At 39.6% G+C, this 19822-nt stretch overlaps 2 protein-coding genes across 3 annotated transcripts in view; one reads left to right on the forward strand and one right to left on the reverse strand.

Moving 5' to 3' along the window:
- Positions 1–1389: 1389 nt before the first annotated feature.
- Positions 1390–13984, reverse strand: ZFYVE19 (zinc finger FYVE-type containing 19). 2 transcript variants are annotated; one of them, XM_070931320.1, is made up of 12 exons: positions 13889–13984; positions 12909–13057; positions 11197–11318; positions 10654–10707; positions 9273–9433; positions 8514–8659; positions 8184–8298; positions 6696–6899; positions 3985–4058; positions 3580–3675; positions 2168–2322; positions 1390–1753 (listed from the first exon to the last, which is right to left on the reverse strand). In XM_070931320.1, exons 2-12 carry the CDS (start codon positions 12960–12962, stop codon positions 1681–1683), a joined length of 1254 nt encoding a protein of 417 aa, XP_070787421.1. In that variant the 5' UTR covers positions 12963–13057; positions 13889–13984; the 3' UTR covers positions 1390–1680. The 2 variants fall into 2 exon arrangements, with proteins under 2 accessions (XP_070787421.1, XP_070787420.1); XM_070931319.1 differs by having other exon boundaries at positions 6696–6902.
- Positions 13985–14196: 212 nt separating this feature from the next.
- DNAJC17 (DnaJ heat shock protein family (Hsp40) member C17) overlaps positions 14197–19822 on the forward strand; it is a 30717-nt gene continuing 25091 nt past the window's right edge. The window contains exons 1-2 of the mRNA XM_070931322.1: positions 14197–14358; positions 18093–18162. Coding sequence (XP_070787423.1) covers positions 14281–14358; positions 18093–18162 — 148 coding nt within the window. The 5' untranslated portion in view covers positions 14197–14280. The remainder of the gene's footprint in view (positions 14359–18092; positions 18163–19822) is intronic.

Consider the following 19822-nt stretch of genomic DNA (forward strand, 5'->3'; position numbering starts at 1 on the left):
AAACAATGTGTGTTCGTCCGGTCGTTCATTGAGCATTTGAGAGTGAATTTTCCTTGCAAACCTGGTTTCTGGGCAAATTGCCAACTATTGTAAGCCTTTATCTAATCTTTGGAATTTCTGGCAGGCTGTTAAGGACATTTTTAGTAATAGCCTGCATTTGAAAAAGACTGTGTTTGTAGTAAACGGAGTTGTTTGGAGTTTTGTGTGTGCTACATTTCTTGGGTTCCATAGCTGGAGCAGAACAAAAACAAGAAACAAATCACTAACAAAACATATATCCCATTCTGTTCTATAAGCTATACCTACAGAAAGAATCTCTCATATAAAAGAGATGACAAGATGAGGAAACAACTACAGCAATGTGAGGTTTATGGTTGTCAAGAAAATTTGGAAGGATATCAAAAGCCATCTTGGCTGCCTCCCCATCCCATATATTGTGCTAGTAGCATAAGGCTAATATTGAACATCAGTGAGATAGCAGTGGGCTGAATTAATACCGTGTTTCCCCGAAAATAAGACCTAACTGGAAAATAAGCCCTAGCATGATTTTTCAGGATGTTCATAATATAAGACCTACCCCGCCCCAATAAGCTCCAGTTAAGATTGCCAGCCAAACAGACACATTTAGTACCGTATTCCCCCCAAAACAAGTCCTAATCTGAAAATAAACCCTAATACGTCTTTTGAAGCAAAAATTAATATAAGACCCAGTCTTATTTTCAGGGAAACATGGTAGCTAGTTGTTCATTCCTCCTGATGCCTGAAACCTGGAGGAGAAAGGCAAGTGGACACAATTCTCTCCACCAGGTGCTCCAGGAGGAACAATTCTAGTGAAGTCTGACAGTGAGGAGAGGAATGACATACACCTGAAATGAAAAAATGATGTCTCAGGAATGAAGTATCTGAGAAGTCTCAATTTCAGTTTCTTAAGCACCCACATTTCAATCAATCGCCTTGCCCCATGTGCATTTCAACAGACAATTGGTATAATTAAAGGAAAAATTAGTGAATGGGCATAGTTGGGTTATGAGATCAACATAAGGTAACAGAAGCCCTTCTACAGATATCAACCTGAAATGGTACCTTCACTGACCATTTCGCTTGGTCTCTGCAAAGATTTTTCCATATCCTGTAAAACCCCAAACACTTCATGATTTTTGGTAGGAGCCACAATGGGAGGCATACTGGAATGTACATGATGTGAACCTCAATCCAATTAGGCAGCCTCAGGAATGTCCATGGACTGCCTAAAGCAACAGGCTTTTTCTGAGGACAATACATAATTTTTAAAGTGACTTAATTTTTTTTGATACTGCTAATAATCAGAAATATAAGGTTCTATTTTTTTTGTAACAGAGAAACAGAGTACAAATTCAATGCACTATTTTCTTCATATCTTTTATTATCTTTTTAAATATTCATATTATATTTTTCCACTAATCATAGTCCTCAGGACCACAATAATCTTCTTATTTAACCGTATCACTCTCCATGGCTTATTCACAAAACAAACCAGCTTCAGTGTCTCATTTAACTTCATTGCAACTGCTTGTTATCGCCAAGTATATGTTTGCCCTTCCTCAGTATTCCAGAGTTGATTTTTGTGGCCCAGCTGATGCACAGTGGAAAACATTTCTGGCCGATGCCTTTTTCAAACCTTTCCCATCCTGCTCTTTGGGCTCATTTTTGCTGGTGGGGAGGACCATAGCCAGATGTTTTGTGCTCCTTCCAATCATACTCATCATGGCTTTCCCTAAAACCAAAACAGGAAATGTAGCAATGTTGAGCATAAGTTGGTTCTGTCAATCAGGAGAGTCGGGTACTATAAATAAAGTAACCAAGTTTTGACATACAAGACAAGACATATGAAAGTATTTTCCGGCAACTTCCCTTTTCAATTGCACCTCTTCTTCTCCTCACACTGCTAACCTGGGAAATTCTCCATCTCTTGGGAAAACCATTTTAATGCTGCAGGAGGCTGCTACCCAAAAGGGGATTCCTCATGGGATCCAAGGCCCAGGGTCTGTAGCTTTAACACTATATAATCTGCCGATTATGCTGATTCATTGATGGTGTCTTCAGCTCAAGAGGTTTGCTTCAGCCTTACTGTGTCCTAAAGAAATAGCAAGGGAACTTGTGCCTTACCCAATGACACTTTGCCTGTTACCTGAAGCAGCGCTGGCAATAGAGGTCATCATCACAGCTGTGGCAGCGCACAGTGGCATCTTCATTGCAGATACAGCACCAGGGTAATTCTTCCTCATCGCTGTTTGGTGTTTTGGCAGGACAGATTAGATGTTTAGCAACAACTGGAGCTTGTGCCTAATGGAGGAGATACACAAATGCAACCACATTATGGAAAATCCATAGTTAAGAGTTCCTCCTGGTTTTAAAGGACAGGTGTGGAAATAGGCATCACTGTCTTCTTCCATACATTTCCTCTAAATCTATTCATCAATGGAACCCAAAATGTATCTCTGAAGTAGCTATTTGTGTAACATCAGTGGACATTTTACAAGATGTTGTCATTTCACATTTATTCCATTTAAAAATAAATGCATTATGTATGTATCTAAGGGACAAGAGATCAAATGGTAGGAAGGAGAAAGATGAACTGGGCACTTAGAGGGTATAAGATGAGAACCCAAAGTCAGAGGAAAGAAGATAGAACACCAGAGAGTTCAGGAACTCTGCTTTCTAATGCTTTGTTTACCTACTCAGAAGTAGGTTGAATACGGTGTTAAGATTCTGGCCTCAAGTATTTTGAATGTACAATTGCTAAGCAAATACCCAGGTTGGATAACTTAAGACAGGAAAAGCAGTGAGCACTCTGAGCCAGAATGCCCTGGTTCAAGGCTTGCATCTCTTCTACATAGCCTCTATCCAATGCAATTGAAGGATTACTAAAATACCTATAATAATTCTTTGGATAACTGAAATATACCTGTTTTTAAAGCCTGACAATTCAAGAATGTATTCTCATTCACTTTCCCGTGCTTACATGAACATCAACATCAACATCAAAGGAGCCTGGATAGCTCAACAGACAGAGCTCTGTACTTTAACACCAGCTGTCTGCAATTAAAGTAAGTTCGAATCTCCCCAGGCTCAAGGTTGACTCAGCCTTCCATCCTTTCTAAGGTAGGTGAAATGAGGACCCAGTTTGTGGGGGCAATAAGCTGACTTTGTAAAAATATACAAAAGTATGAAGGCTATTGCTTAACGCATTGTAAGCCGCCCTGAGTCTCCGGAGAAGGGCGGCATATAAATCAAATTAAAAAAAAACAAAACCCTACTATCCAAACCTGGCAGGCTGCTGCCAATTCTGTACAGAAACTGGCCAGCCCTGTGCAAAATGATGGGTAAGTATTAAGCTTGGGGCAAGTTGACCCTGGGGAAAGTATTTGTCTTTCAGCTTCTGGATAAAATCCAGAGATGTTTGCCCTTTGGCCTGGCATCTGGGAACAGTTGATAATCCTAAAGGGACACAGTTTGAGTGATCTGTTGGCCTTTAGTTGCAGTCCTGAAGATGCAAGTTTCACAATGCCGTGCATGTGTGTATCCAGGGGTGTTGCTCACCTTGGTTTTCTCAGTGGAATTCGACTGCACAGTTGCAGACTGATTTGGGGAAATATTGAAGCCGCTTGCTTCATCCAGAGCTGCTTCTTCAGTAAGCTGGTAACAAAAAAAATAAAATATACAATAAACTTATTTATTAAATTTATTTGTCGTTCATCTCTCTTTCAAGGAACAAGTACCTTCAAAGGCTGCTTCCTTCTATTCTCTTAATTTTCAGTTTAGCAAGCGTCTATCTAAATAAGCATTTCAAATCCTTACTCAGCTACAAAACTTACAAATCCACATTTTATCTTCTGAACCCACTCAGAAGGTTAAAAAGGTTAATACACGGGGGAAAAACCAGGCTGGGTGTGAAGTAAAAGGTATCAGATTAATTCTGCAGAAGTAACGTCAGCTGCAAGAGACCTGTTTCAAAACTCTCTGGATGGCTTCCTCCTCTTCTTCATCACTATTAGGGAGTTTGTAATCATCCAAGGTAACTGTTGAAGAAAGAAAAAGAAACCTAAAGATATAGTAATGATTTCATAAAGGTAGCTTTTCATCATTTCAAGTTACCGCAAACACCCACAGATCATGCTGTACAACATACTGTCCTGCCTTCTATAAATTCTACCATATAGTGGGATTCATTTGATCTTTAATCTTTCAATTCCTTATAAAGCAGAAGAGAAAATAAGTGACAGCCCAACGTCTATCCCAGTATTTCTCAACCTTGGAAGCTTGAAGATGGGTGGACTTCAACTCCCAGAATCCCCCAGCCAGCGCTGCTGGCTGGGGGATTCTGGGAGTTGAAGTCCACCCATCTTCAAGCTACCAAGGTTGAGAAACACTGGTCTATCCGTTCTGATTTGAAAGGTCCTGAAAGATCCTCAAGTAATCGCCATCCCATCCTCTGATACACATATTCTTCAGTCTCAGGGCAGCCAGTAGGCCATCCTCCTCATCTTTGTTCTCCTTGGTCCTTTTCTCAAAAACATTCTTTTCTCCTCAGTAATTGATCTGTTCTCATCCATCCTCAAATGTGTTGTGTTAAGTTCTCTTTCTGGAAGGATTCAGAGCTGTACATCACTTCTGACACCACCTTCTCAAAGCCAGTGCGATTTCTAAGCACCAGAGGTTTGTGTTTTTTCAATTGCCAGTGCTAATCTAACCTATTAATGCTGGCAGCTCAATGTACATGTGCCACTCGCAGCAGTTTACCTGCAATATCACAATTCATTGTAGCTCTGTATTAAATCAAATCTGTATTAAAAATCAAAACATAAACTACAAATTAGATGGACATGACCTTGTAGATGACCCTCACTCTGTCAAGGATCTTGGAGTACTCATTTCTAAAGATCTAAGTGCCCGAGCCCACTGTAACATCATTGCCAAAAAGGCATTAAGAGTTGTTAACCTAATCTTATGTAGCTTTTTCTCTGGTAATGTTGTACTACTAACTAGAGCATACAAAACATTTGCTAGACCAATTCTTGAATACAGCTCAACTGTCTGGAACCCGCACTGCATATCGGACATAAATACAATCGAGAGAGTCCAGAGATATTTTACGAGAAGAGTCCTCCATTCCTCTAACCACAATAAAATACTTTATGCCACCAGACTCCAAATTTTGGGCTTAGACAACTTAGAACTACGCTGACTTCAGTCTGACCTAAGCATAGTACATAAAATTATCTGCCACAATGTCCTTCCTGGCAACGATTACTTCAGCTTCAACTACAACAATACACGAGCAAATAATAGATACAAACTCAAGGTAAACCGCTCCAAACTTGATTGCAGAAAATATGACTTCAGTAACAGAGTAGTCAATGCCTGGAATGCACTACCTGACTCTGTAGTTTCTTCCCTAACCCTAACCCCCAAAACTTTAACCTTAAACTGTCTATCATTGACCTCACCCCATTTCTAAGAGGTCTGTAAGGGGCGTGCATAAGTGCACCAGCGTGCCTACGTCCCTGTCCTAATATTTCTTTTTACTTGCTCTTTTCATATATTCAAATTATGTTTATACTTTTACCTGTTTTCTTATATATGCTTGACAAATAAACTTATGATTACGATTAATAATAATAAAAAAATCTTCATACGCTGATTTCTACATATTAGGTTTCTACTAAAAGAAAAAGGCCAGCTTCAGTTTTCTTTAGTTCCTTGGCTTCGTGAGAGACATAAGTGTGCTAGTGTGTTGTTGATATGCCATGAGCAATACTAGGGGTTAATACTGAAGTGAAGCTATTTTTAAAAAAGTATACTTGAGATTTAAAAATGGATAAACTTTAAAATGGAGGAGGCCTCTACAAAACCTCCTGTGGAGCAGGGGTCTCCAACCTTGGCAACTTTAAGCCTGGAGGACTTCAACTCCCAGAATTCCCCAGCCAGCTTTTCTGGATTAACCCAATGTCAGAACCTCACATCTGGAAGTCCTATAGACCAGTGGTCCCCAACCCCCGGTCCGCGGACCGGTGCCGGGCCGTGGAGTACCTGGCACCGGGCCGCGCAGCGGCCGGGGGACATGAACGCTGCAGCGCAAAGGCTCCTGGGCCGTGCGCAATGGGCCGTGCGCAAAAGCTCCTGGGCCGTGCCCCCACCCCTGCGCGCGCTCAGCGGGCCGCGGCGATAAAAAGGTTGGGGACCACTGCTATAGACGTATCCTTCAGACAACAACAGCAGTGAACCAATCAGTTGTGCCACAATGATCACTGTGCCCCAGACTGATACTTCATCAGGATGACTGCAGAAATCATAGCCCAAATCTTGAAAAGCAAAAACAAAAGAACCTAATGGCCCATCAGCTGCTCAGCTGTGCCATATGCTGGTGCCAGGCTTGGAGAAACCCCATGAATGTACCCTGTTTGTATCTAGCCCACTGAAACAAAGAGAGCTTTGGTTTCACAGCTTTGCTTGTAAAACAAACGAAGTATTTCCGTTAACATCTCTTCCCAGCTATCAATCCCTATTAGTTGTCTGCTTTTAAATGAACCAAAATCCTAGCACCAGGAAATAGAAGTTCTTTTGAGAACCTTTTCCTATTAGTTAACCAAGATTTGTTGTCAAATAAACTGAAGTCTTCCTGAGCTGACCTGAATACTTTTTGTTACATACTGTACCTGTCTCAGGATCTTTGCCTTTCAAAACTGCCAATCTCTTGGCCACTTCCAAAATCTTTTCCTCCCTGGTGTTCTCCTCCCTGAGTTCAGCAGCAGCCTGTGCCAATAATTTAGTTTTCTCCTCCTCCAACTGCCTGAGAGACAGATCAGAAACGCCTGCAGTGCCATCTGTTTGGTTTAAATCATTCCAGTTCTGTGTCCTCACTTCTGAAACAGCAAAAACCTAGTGAATTCACAGCTGCACCACAGTCACTTAGCCATTACAATAATTTGCCAAAAATAAAAAACGTCACAGTCTAAACACTCTTAATTATGCCACAGTGTAATCATACTGGAATCAGTTTATTCATTCACTTGTTAGTTGCCTCATAATAAATAAGTTTGAATAGAAGATTTTAAAAGACACGAGATAATTCAAAGGTTTATAGCTGGTTCACCAGTCTCTTCTGTCTTTCCCATGCAAATTTGAGTAGTGTTTTTTTTAAATCTTCAGTCAGCCTTTGATCTAACGGGTTTCATCCTGTCTGCACTCAGCATTCAAAAAGGCTGTGTCAAACAAGGCAGGAAACAAGACTCCCTATGGCCGTGATGGCGAACCTATGGTATGCGTGCCACAGGTGGTATGCAGAGCCCTCTCTGTGGGTGCATGAGCTGTTGCCCAGCTCAGCTTTATCCCGCATGCGCGCATGCACCTCCCGCCAGCCAGCTGATTTTTGGGTCTCTGCCACGCATGCGCGGGGTGGGCGCATGCAGGAGATGTGCGCACATGCCTGGGGTGTGTGATTTGTGCATGCATACCTAGGGGGCGTAGCATGGGGGTGTGGTGTGCCCCCCCCAATGGCCCATTTTGGGCCTAGCAGGCCTCCCTGCAGCCTCCTGGGACCAAAAAACAGGCCACACTTTTGGCACGCGACAACAAGATTAGCTAGCACTGCCCTAAAGCCTACAGAAAGATTTTGCCTTGATTGGGGATAACAGTATTAATATGATAGCTCTTTTCAAATATCTGACAGGGTGTCACACGCAGAAGAAAGTAATAATCAACTCTCTACCTTCCCTGAATGCAAGTACCAAATAATAACCAGGTTAGGAAAATGCAAATTTCAGATGAACTTTAGGAAAAGTTTTTGACAGTGAAGTGCTCTTTGATAATGGAGCACAAGATGGTAGATTGTTTTTTGCTGGATGTCTTAAAGCAGAGGCTGAACAGACAGTTATTCCTCCATTAATAAATAGTGACATTAGCTCAACAAAGCTGAAGACAATAGAAACCATAGAATTTTAGTGGCAATTCTTCACCAAAATTGAACTGGATGCTCAGGAGGAGGGTTTGGAAGCAATGCAAGAACTCTGGAAGGGCCATCTTTGCAACCTTTTGATCAAGAACAGTAATTGGGAGAGGGTCACTTTGTTGCATGAGATTTCAGGACCTACTTGCTTCCATTTCTACGTCAAAAATAAGAATCCATATTAAAGCTAAAGAGAAACCTTGAGGTTTAATTGTGAATCCTCCACTCTCATCAATGGTGACTTCTTCAGCCATCTGGTTCAGCAGGTCGTCTGCCTGCTCCACCTGGGTCTTGCTGTTGGAGACCTGGTATACCTGACCAAAACAAGAGAGGTACAGGTAATTACATTTAATTAAGCTAAATTAAATACAGTTAAAATAACGACTGCCCGTAGATCAATGATTTTCCTTTCTGTCCCATTTAAACATTGCAATCTGGGAGCAAATCAAAACAGCCAGGTAATTTTCAACCATTTTGTCTGGCTAGAAAAACTCTGGGAAAGGTCTGTTTTTAAGCAATGGTAGCTTACAGGTCTGGGGGCTGCAGATGGAAGTGTTCTGCCTTGCAAGGCTGCCAAACGGTCCTCCATCTCTTGGGTTGTCGGAATGGATCTTCCAGAGTCTACTTTCAGTGCCGCCAGCCTAGATTCTATCTCCGCCTGGGATGGAATAGACTCTGTGCAATTTAAAAGCAGATTTATTTGTTAATAGTGACCAAAAGAAGCATAAAACTATTTCCATACATATGAATCAATGGCAAAATAGCACATTTTAGAAACTGGCAGTGTTGATTCAGGGTTATGGAACTGTCAATATTGGCCTCACCATGCACCCATCAAAAATCATCTCTGTTAAATAGCAAGTTGCTCAGAAAAGAACACCTAATCTTTTTCCTGTGAACAGAAAAATTACTGCATTGTTCTCTCCACTCCCTCTACACTGATGATGTTACTCAGTCCAGTAATAAAACATCTGCAGAACGAAATGTCAACTAAGAGAATAGCAACGACCCAACATTAAGCACTTGTAAACTAAAATTTAAGGGTGGGGGGGGGGGGGAAGAGAGAATATATGTATCTAATTTCACACGCTCAATGTTAATCTATTACAGAAACAAAAATCGAGGCATTGACGCTCACGTTGCCTTCTTTTCGAAACTGTTTCAAGAGTGTAAGTCAGATAGCTTCTCTGTTTGCATGTATAAAACCGAACATTAAGAATTATGTTCTTGAATTCTGATTTATGTTCTATCTGCAGCAGACCCCAGCATGAAAATATGAGCAACTCACTAGGCCTTGCTGCCTTCTTGAGCCTCTCCAGTCTCTCTATTAGAATCTTATCCTCTTTTGAGAATCCTCGATATCTGGAGTCTGTCTGACTCTGAGATTTCACCAAGCCCTTCTGAGGGCTCTGCGTCTGGTTCTGCTTAGCTTCAAGAGCTGCAATCCGCCTGCAAAAACAAATCCTGTGTGAATTAATGGGATTATCAGAAATGCTCCTCTAAGACTTGATTCACATACACATAGTTTAATCACTGGGGCATCAAGTGACCAATTACATGTGAGCCTTGCAAGACACAGAGAGATGTTTGCCAAGTTCATCCACATGTTTCACTGAAATAAAACAGCACTGACTCATCCAGCACCTACAAGCACAAGTGAATGGATCAGTCCTTACAGATAGCAATAGCAATTGCACTTATAGTTATATACCGCTCCATAATGCTTTACAGCACGCTTTGAGCGTTTACAATGTCAGCCTATTGCCCTCAACAATCTGGGTCCTCATTTTACTGACCTCGGAAGGATGGAAGGCTGAGTCAACCTTGAGCCAGTCAGGATCAAACTCCTGATTGTGGGCAGAGTTAACCTGCAATACTGCATTCTAACCACTGCACCACCATATCATCACGGAAGTTCAGAGGAAGATTATATCAGGCAATCACTTTTGATACCCTCATTATCCTGGAAGTATAGATTGGCCATAGTTAAAAATTTTACTCTTATGCTGAAATCTCTTAGTTGTTAAAATCTGCTCCGCTGCCAATTGGTTTAATTTTGTTTAGGGCTGAAACAGTTGTTTTTTTTTATAAAAGTACTGTTTCCTGTATTGCTATTGTTATTTTAGACAGAGAGTGGGAGGGAGTAAATATACATGAGAACTGCATTTACAAAGGCAGACTGGCAAAATACAGGTGCTCAAGTGACTTCAGTTAAGCATTCCTAACCAGTTTCATTCTAGGTGATATCATAAATAGTGATTTTAATGCACAATTTTTCAGTATCACAATATTAAACTGTCATAGTCATACATATCCTAGATATCTACCCTCAGGGTAAGCATATTATTCTTAGTTTTTCATATTATTGCCAATTTTTGTATCTCTGGTACTTGCTTCTTGATCACGGGTTCTTGGAATTTTTTTTAAACTAAGATCTATAGTGAGAAAATTGTTGAAAAGTCCTGCTGTAGTTATTTTGAGGAAGAAATGACATTTTTTTGGATTGTTAATATAAGGAATTCAAATCCTGCAACAAGTAAAGATATTTTAAAAATGGCTATTAAATGGCTAAGGCCACTGGTGATTCATCATAACACATACATACACTTTGCTTTACAAATATATAAAGATCATGAAGCAAAACTAATTTTGTGATTATTGGAACTCACTTCTTATAGTTCTCTGGTGGAGACCATCTAGCTGAATTTGACTGAGATGATGCGCTGAAAAGAAAAATAAGAATGACGTAAAATAGAGGCTAAAACTGCTACACTCTAAAATGTATAAACCGATTTGGGACTAATTACCAATGTTTTATTTGGCTGAATCTATCCCTCTAACACTTGGAAGTCAGAATATGTGCAAAATAAATATATTTATAGCGCATTAGTATTGTATATAGCACAACCCTGTCTACATTCCTTATGTGACACATAGTCAGGCACTTTAGGTGTCATGAGAGTTGATAGATCTTATACAAACCCCCCAAAATGAGAGAGAAACTCTGAGCCAATAAGCTTAATGCCAGAATTCATCACCCAGAAAAAAATCTTTTAGCATTGTAGAATAAGGAATATGGTGGTACATTTCCAAAACGATTGTGTGGATTTCAGCTAATACACAGAATGCTAAAGTGGCAACTCGCTTGAGTTGATTGAACTCTGTAATTTTGTCAATCCATCATTTGGATCAGAATTCAGTTCTGTTCTTACCTTGTTAATTCTCCATGGCACTGCTTGCAAACCTTCTGCTGAGTGTCCCCACAACGAGGAACAGTGGCACTGAATCCAAGGCAGCTTGAGCAAAATCCTCGACCACAACCCTTGCAACCATACTGAGAGGGGGGAAAAAAATCAATGGAGGAAAGCACACTAATCAGACTGCTGCAGGACGACTGGAAGGTTCCTTCTTATATAAGATGCGTAAGGGAGATACTTCCATATTGTGGTGGTTACTGGGGATGGGTCTAGCTTGGTTACCTGAGGAGAGTTTGATCCTGTTTGGCCTGAGAAAGTGATCAGGCCAAACAGTCGTATCCAATACTACTGGACCGATATGACCTTATGGACCAATACGACCTTATGTTACATTCACATCACTCCTGGCTGGCTATGGAAGAAAATATGGGTCTTTGTGCCTGAGTCAGGGGCCCTGGGCATGGGTTAGAGCTCATTTCCTGGTTGTGTGGGTGATTGGTTAGATTATGCCCGACTGCTCTATGTTTTACTTTTATTTTTTATATTGTGTATTTTACATTTTATTTTGATTTATTGTAAACTGCCTAGACCATGTAAAAGTGAGATGGACAGCTATAATAAATAAACAAATAAGCAAGCAAGCCATCTTGAAACCGAGTTCTCTTATTGTAGAAAGCCAATATGAAAACAAAGGGTTTTTTTTCCTCCAGGCTCCTTCAAAGCACACGTCTGACATGCAAGAGCATGGAATATAACACTTGTATACTATAACATTTATTTTATTCTGTTCATGTCCTACTATTTTTTTTTTAAAACAAGTAATGGCAAGAAATATTGAAACAGTTAATCAAAACAGCAATGCAAACAATAAAGAGTAAGGAAAACAAAAGAGTTTAGCTGCCACAGCATATACTATAGTGATCATTAGCTAATCAAAATTCCACAAGACTTAGACATTTTTTGGAAGAAGTCTTTTCATATTTTCCTTAGGAAAATTTATGAGTTCCTCCCACCCAGTTTTAAGATGGATAAAACATCATGAGTGATACACTGGCAGATAAAACATTGATATTTACCGGATAACTTCTTAATATGCTTTCAAACACTTCTCAAAATCTAAGTCATTTTCAACCATGTAACGCAAGATGACATGGAATCATGCATCAGCATCACACATTTTTCCCTGTGTATATTTTAGCATTAATGTATGTGTTTATCATTGTATTTCACATAACCTATTTAATTCATTTTATGTGAATTATCCACTCACTGTGCATCAAAATAGACAGATCATTCTTCAAAATGAAACCAGAACCATCTTCTGGGACCTTTTAAGGAAAGATCCCTTATTGGTTATTTTATTATAGAAAAACAAAACAATCAAATAACTGAAACTGAAAGGCAGAGACTTGCTTAGCAACCATCCTTTATTTATTAATTCAAATTTGTTATAGCTGCCCAACTCCAACAGACTCTGGGCAGTATACAGGACCAAAAAATCCATAAAAACAAATAAAGTGTAAAATATTAAAGTAACTAGAAATATTAATATATCTAAAACTGATTATGGGAACCAAAAGAAGCATGAATCTGAAACATGAAATCTGAATGAATTCTACCAGAAGAGAATTTCACATTTTACTGTATGAGATCGCATTTCTCTCAACACAGATTTATCAAGTTCAGTTTCTGCAAGTGCTGACACTGAGTAGTGAAGAAAAACTTGCCTGTTTCTTGAAGACAGTAAACTTTGATGCACAGCCATAACACCTCTTATCCATGATGCCAGCTGAGTTGGTTCTTAGAGTTTTCACAAAAAATATCAGTGGGGACAATGTGATTCTATTTTATCTGCAAGCAGCTATCCCATGGTTCGCTTTTCAGAGATAGAACAAAGAATAAGAGTGAAGTATAAAATGCTGATAATGATTCCATGAAAACATAATCTACTAAAGAGGTGACAGTGGTACTTGGTTTTGCTTTCATAATAAAAAAAAACATACTATACATTTGGTTACCTAATAACAATTAAAATCATGGAGAAAGAAACAAAAATTCAAAGATTAGGCTTTCCCAACCCAGTATCTTTCAAATGTGTTAATCCTAAATTCCCTAATTCTTAAGTGGAACAATTCCTGTAATTCTTTTTATCTTTACAATGTTCAAAAGCAGACCCATAGCAGATCAAGGTACAACAGTCTCTTCCAAAAAGTAGATTGTATTCACAACAGAACAAAACAGCACAAAATTGTATTGAAAGGGGAAAATTATTTATGATCGTTACATTAACTATTTTGAAAAGATACATTTTTACTTTTGGACATTTTTTTCTCTCTCTCCCTTCCTTTCTTCATTGACCACCATGGTGAATTAGGGAAATAAATCAGCACCCCCCACCCCTATCACCCTTTAAAGATGCAGACCAAATCCCCACCGTGTCCAGCTAGGTATGGAAAACTACAATCACATTGGGAATTACCCGAGTTGTAATGCAACACATCAGGAAGGCATTGGATGGGGAAGGTTACCCCAAGATGCTTACAAAAAAAAAAAAAAAAAAAGATTAAGGAAACTTTATGAAAGGAAGGCTAATCTATTTTGATAATCTGATACTCTAGTCTAGTCTAATCCAGCAGGCCTTTTCTGCCTTTTTCAAAGTCTGCCTACTGCGCCTTTTACCGCAAGCGACGACCAGGTATATACTTACAGTCCTTCTACGACCCGGGGGTGGGAGGGGTCTAAGCGGGTGACATGCAATACAATACGGTACTGTTCTGTAACTACATTTCCTAGAGACTCTTCCCCGCCCACAATCCCTGACGCAGCGCTTGCTGGGGTTTCGACGATATGTCCAATCACGGCTCCGGAAACTTCTCACGGCATCACGATGACAAAAACCGGCCTGGCATGCTGGGAATTGTAGTTCGCTTGGCTTCCATCTTCCGTCCGGAGAAGAGACGTTCCTAATGAGAAAGATCCACGTTTCCCAGAAGTCAAATCGCTGTCGGGGGTTGGGGGTGGGGGAAGGGAGAAAAACAGCTCGAGCGAGAATCATCCTGGTGGGGAACCAACTGACAGAAGAAGCGAGTCTTGAGGGAAATGGCGGTCGATAAAGAACTGCTGGAGTTGGACCTCTACGTGCTTCTGGGAGTGGTGGAGAAAGCGACGGATAAAGAGGTCAGGGAGGCCCGAGCTGTGGGGGAAGGGAAACCATACTTCAACCCCTTTTGATAGAGGTTGGAGGCGGTCGGAGTTTCGTTTTCCAAGCCATGCATAAAACCAGGCGTCTTATAGAGGTGCCGCCGATAAGTGAGCTCCGGGACCCGGCGTTTGAGGCCGTGGCCGAGGCCTCCGCATGCATTTGATTCCAAGTCCCATCGTTCCCAATTGTGACTGGCCAGGGGCAAATGGGGGTCGCGGTCCAACGCACGTGGAAACGGTCCACGGGGTGAAAAGCGGCCCTGAGTAAGCTTTACTACAGGAGTAAATGGGGCTATTCTGCAAACTTGTTTAAAACGTGCCAGGATTCGTATCTACCTCAAGGCCTGTCCATTGTCCAGTGTAGGGATGCTTCGTTGGTTATTAGTTTCGCCGTTTGCTGGTGGTTTTCCCGTCTTCGCTAAATGTCTACGGAGATTCTCAGTCATCCAGGTCATGGTTGTCCCAAAGGTGCTTTTTTTCAAGAGGCAACTGGACTTTCTGGTTTTTATTTTTCTTCGAAGACGTTTCACTTCTCAACCAAGAAGCTTCTTCAGCTCTGACTGCATGATGGGGAGTATAAATCCTTCCATTCCCCATCATCCAGTCAGAGCTGAAGAAGCTTCTTGGATGAGAAGTGAAACGTCTTCGAAGAAAAATAAAAACCAGAAAATCCAGTTGCCTCTTGAAAAAAGCACCTTTGGGTTTTCTAATCTTCCTGTGCCAATATTGGCTGCTTGAGGAACGAGACCCTGGACAAGCTTTGTGGAGAAGGTGTTAGCATGGGGACAGGGCTAAATCCAATATTTACTTTGTCAAAATTGCCTCGTGTTCCTATGATGCTCTGCACTTGAGATCAGTATTCCTGCGAAGTTATGGTTGATCCAGATTTCAGTGGAAAACATTTATTTAGCAAATTTATATACCCTTCCCCATCTCATTGAACATGGCTCTGGACTGCACACAACCCTCACTGACAATTAGAACAATAGAACGGTGATTAAAACAATTGAACACATTTTTTAAAAAAATATATAAACTAAGATAGCGGAATAATAACAATCACTAAATAAAGTACAGTCGTCTCACAGGCTCCCTGTGGGATCCCTAAAGGTGTAGGAGAAAACTCCATTTTAAGAAGAGTTGTATGGGATCAGATCAAAAATCTCTGTGGTCCAACATTCTGTTTCCACAATAACTGATGATTCCTGTAAAAAGACTTTAGGAGTCATAATCTTGTGTCCTCTAGAAATTGTGTCCTGCAATATGTTTCTTTATGTATTATAAATGTACTTATACAACTGGCAAATTAATGTAAATTGGACTATATAACAATCATTACCATTAGAAGTTGTACAGTGTTGGTGATTTCATGAATTGAAGTAGATCTGCAAAAATAAATATATGCTTGCTTGGGTTTAAATTTGCTTTAGGATGGGGAAATCAATTTTCATTGAGTCATTCATTAGGAAAAGATGCCTGTTTTTCTTATCTCCTTTTTCACTGACTATATACCATGGATATATCATTAAAAATAAGCTTTACTGAACATTGAAATATTAAGGTCTAAGAATTATTTTATTAATTTCATCCTTTAAGCATCAAAACAAGTGCAGGGGAGATAGATGAATGGATAAACTTTTTAATCCTTTTTGCCATGTCAGTTTTTAAAATCTGATTTCTCCTGCTTCTAGCAGCCCTGAAGATTTTATATTTAGGGGAAAAGCCATGTAAGATACCAATTTGTTTTATCTTTCATAAAAAATGATTCTATTATTTTATCTCATCAGTTCATTGAGTCCTCATCAGATATGTCTCAGAGCTCAGCTGCCTCTTTTTTTGGATTTCATTGAATTGGAATACTTCTGTCTGCAATCACATTTTGTTCCACTACTCAGTTCTGTCACCTCCACGTGGAGGTTTTTGCACTTGCAAGAGCTTCTGTTCTAATAATCTGGACATGGAGTATGCTGTCTTCACTATTCCTACTGTAGCTGGAAATCGCCAGTGTTCTCATAGGCTTCTCCCTCTATCATGTTGCAAATTACTAAGGTGAAGGAGATAATGCAAAAGATTTTGGTTTGTAATTGACTTTCTCCTCAACCTTTCTCCAGTGTTCTTTATCTCTGAACATGTATGAGAAGAACAATAGTGTGGTTGATGGAGTTTGAAAGAGAAGATGTATATGACTGTACAAAAGAGATTCACATTCACTCTAATATTAAATGCTTGCTTTGAATTGTTATAACATATCATGATCATACAAATAGTCTTTTTTTACTGACCATTGAGTTGACCATTTACAGTTACAATGGTGCTGCAGAAGTAATTTCATGACCCATTTACGACCTACCGTACTTATGTAATCCACTAGATTACATAAATTATAAACATTTGGATACTATATAGATAGCTGGGTATTAATATGCCATTTCTGAATAATTTAATTTCCTTTCCTATTAGCTGTAATATTAGAGAATATTACAGTTAATAAAATAAATAGAAATGAAATTTTAATTTATATCTGTATTTTAAAAAATAATAGTTTTTTAATGTCAGAGAAGCATAATGCTGGAATTGAGATGAAAAATATAATCAGATCCATCAGCCTAAACTGAGACACAATTTTGGACAGACATATGAAATCTAAATTCTTCTGTATATTCCTTTTATAATTCTTATAAACTGCAGTTATGGCCTTTGCTTGTGGATTAAGAAATTTGAGAGTATCTCTCTTATAAAAATTAATAAAATAAACGTGATTTTGAACTGTTCCTGAGTTGCCCACAGATTTTAACTACAAATTTTAATTTATTTCCAACAATTATATTTGTAGAGCTGATCCATTATTTGCCAAATATATATTGCAAAACACTTCCTAAATTTCTTTTCAGGCAAATACAATAATTCTAAAAAGATATGTTGAAAGCAAGATAGATTGAAAATTATTCATACAAGTATACCCAACCTTCATTATTCACAAAAGCTGTTCCAGACAAAAATATGAAATGAAACTTAATTGTTGCATTTAGTAGTTTTGGATCAAATGGCATTGCTTTTTTGAGTTATTTGTCAGTATCAGATATAGTAGCAGATAAGAAAATTGCCTTGTCAAATATTTTATGTATTTTCCTGAACAATTACAGTCCGGATGGTTACAGCTCAGTTATGCCCCTTGGAAAGAAACATTTATATAAGATAAATAAGTCACATCTTCACAAATATTCAGTGATATTTATCAGATATTTAGTTGATTCCGTGTGCCAAGGACATATTTACTGTAGTACAGATTAGTAGTATAATTTTGCCTTACATCCCTCTCAGGTTTACTGTTTGAAACATTAAGAAAAAGTATTACGTAACCTTTATGGAGATTGACATGTCTCTGATTTGTCCACCTTGATTCATGCCATTGTCTCTCTTTAGGAGTAAGAATAAATATTAAATGTTTCAGTTAATCCTAAATATTGTAATGGATCTAAATACTAATACATTTCAAAAGTAGATTTTCCATTGCAATGAAATCAGATATTTGTAAAATGTTGGTACTTTGTTTAATTATGCAGATATGCTTGGGCAATAACAATATGTGTTTGCCAATTTTTGAGATTATTTATATCACTTTTATGAGTTGATATTGTTATTTACCATTACTTTGAAAGTTGATACAGTCAGCTGCTCACACTGTTCATTTTATCTTCTTTCTGCTACAGATTAAGAAAGCCTACAGACAGAAGGCTCTGACCTGTCATCCAGATAAACATCCAGATAATCCCAAAGCAGGTATGGAGACATGTGATAAAAATCTATCTGGTTCTCCTTATAACTCTTTTCCATGTGGTCCATCAGGAGAGAATAGTGACATGTTAACAGTTCTTCTGAAATCAGTAACAGGCAAGATGGCAGTTTCTGTGAGACAGGTTGCAGGATAGTCACTGGATATAAACTGGTTCTCCCATAGCATTACAGGTCTGGTACTGATCTCTTTCTTACTCAACCCCATCATTTAGGTGTTTGCGTTCTCCACATGTGGACAGTAGACAACCCAGGGTTATAGACACTTTTGCTACAAGTTTACTCTGACAGGAGAGAAGCTTCCACTGATGGTTAAGAGAAGAGCAGAGCCAGTCTCACTGTTGCTGCCGTGAAACGTGAGCAGCGGCAATTATCTTTGTAAACTGCCCAGAGTTAGAGTTAATTGTGCAGCCATATACAGTCAGGTCCATAAATATTGGGACATCGACACAATTCTAACATCTTTGGCTCCATACACCACCACAATGGAGTTGGAATGAAACAAACACAATGTGCGTTAACTGCAGACTGTCAGCTTTAATTTGAGGGTATGTACATCCAACTCAGGTGAACGGTGTACGACTTACAGCAGTTTGCATATGTGCCTCCCACTTGTTAAGGGACCAAAAGTAATGGGACAGAATAATAATCATAAATCAGACTTTCCCTTCTTAATACTTGGTTGCAAATCCTTTGCAGTCAATCACAGCCTAAAGTCTGGAACACATAGACATCACCAGACGCTGGGTTTCATCCCTGGTGATGCTCTGCCAGGCCTCTACTGCAACTATCTTCAGTTCCTGCTTGTTCTTGGGGCATTTTCCCTTCAGTTTTGTCTTCAGCAAGTGAAATGCATGCTCAATGGGATTCAGGTCAGGTAATTGACTTGGCCATTGCATAACATTCCACTTCTGTCCCTTCAAAAACTCTTTGGTTGCTTTTGTGGTATGCTTTGGGTCATTGTCCATCTGCACTGTGAAGCGCCGTCCAATGAGTTCTGCAGCATTTGGCTGAATGTGAGCAGATAATATTGCCCGAAACACTTCAGAATTCATCCTGCTGCTTTTATCAGCAGTCACATCATCAATAAATACAAGAGAACCAGTTCCATTGGCAGCCATACATGCCCATGCCATGACACTACCACCACCATGCTTCACTGATGAGATGGTATGCTTAGAATCATGAGCAGTTCCTTTCCTTCTCCATACTCTTCTCTTCCCATCACTCTGGTACAAGTTGATCTTGGTCTCATCTGTCCATAGGATCTTGTTCCAGAACTGTGAAGGCTTTGTTAGATGTTGTTTGGCAAACTCTAATCTGGCCTTCCTGTTTTTGAGGCTCACCAATGGTTTACATCTTGTGGTGAACCCTCTGTATTCACTCTGGTGAAGTCTTCTCTTGACTGTTGACTTTGACACACGTACACCTACCTCCTGGAGAGTGTTCTTGATCTGGCCAACTGTTGTGAAGGGTGTTTTCTTCACCAGGGAAAGAATTCTTCGGTCATCCACCACACTTGTTTTCCATGGTCTCCCAGGTCTTTTGGTGTTGCTGAGCTCACCGGTGCATTCCTTCTTTTTGAGACTGTTTCAAACAGTTGTTTTGGCCACGCCTAATGTTCTTGCTATCTCTCTGATGGGTTTGT

Source organism: Pituophis catenifer, unplaced genomic scaffold, assembly GCF_029215685.1.
Source record: "Pituophis catenifer annectens isolate HBS135680 unplaced genomic scaffold, rPitCat1.0.hap2 SCAF_1, whole genome shotgun sequence".
Taxonomy (NCBI): Eukaryota; Metazoa; Chordata; class Lepidosauria; order Squamata; family Colubridae; genus Pituophis; species Pituophis catenifer.

What these genes read in the sequence shown, in the direction of transcription:
- ZFYVE19 (XM_070931319.1), bottom strand. Translation starts at nt 12,962, where the DNA reads ATGGATAAGAGGTGTTATGGCTGTGCATCAAAGTTTACTGTCTTCAAG. An exon ending in TGCCATGGAGAATTAACAAG is followed by an intron (nt 10,708 to 11,196) that starts GTAAGAACAGAA and finishes TTTTCTTTTCAG; the next exon opens with CGCATCATCTCAGTCAAATT. An exon ending in CAAGAAGGCAGCAAGGCCTA is followed by an intron (nt 8,660 to 9,272) that starts GTGAGTTGCTCA and finishes TAAATTGCACAG; the next exon opens with AGTCTATTCCATCCCAGGCG.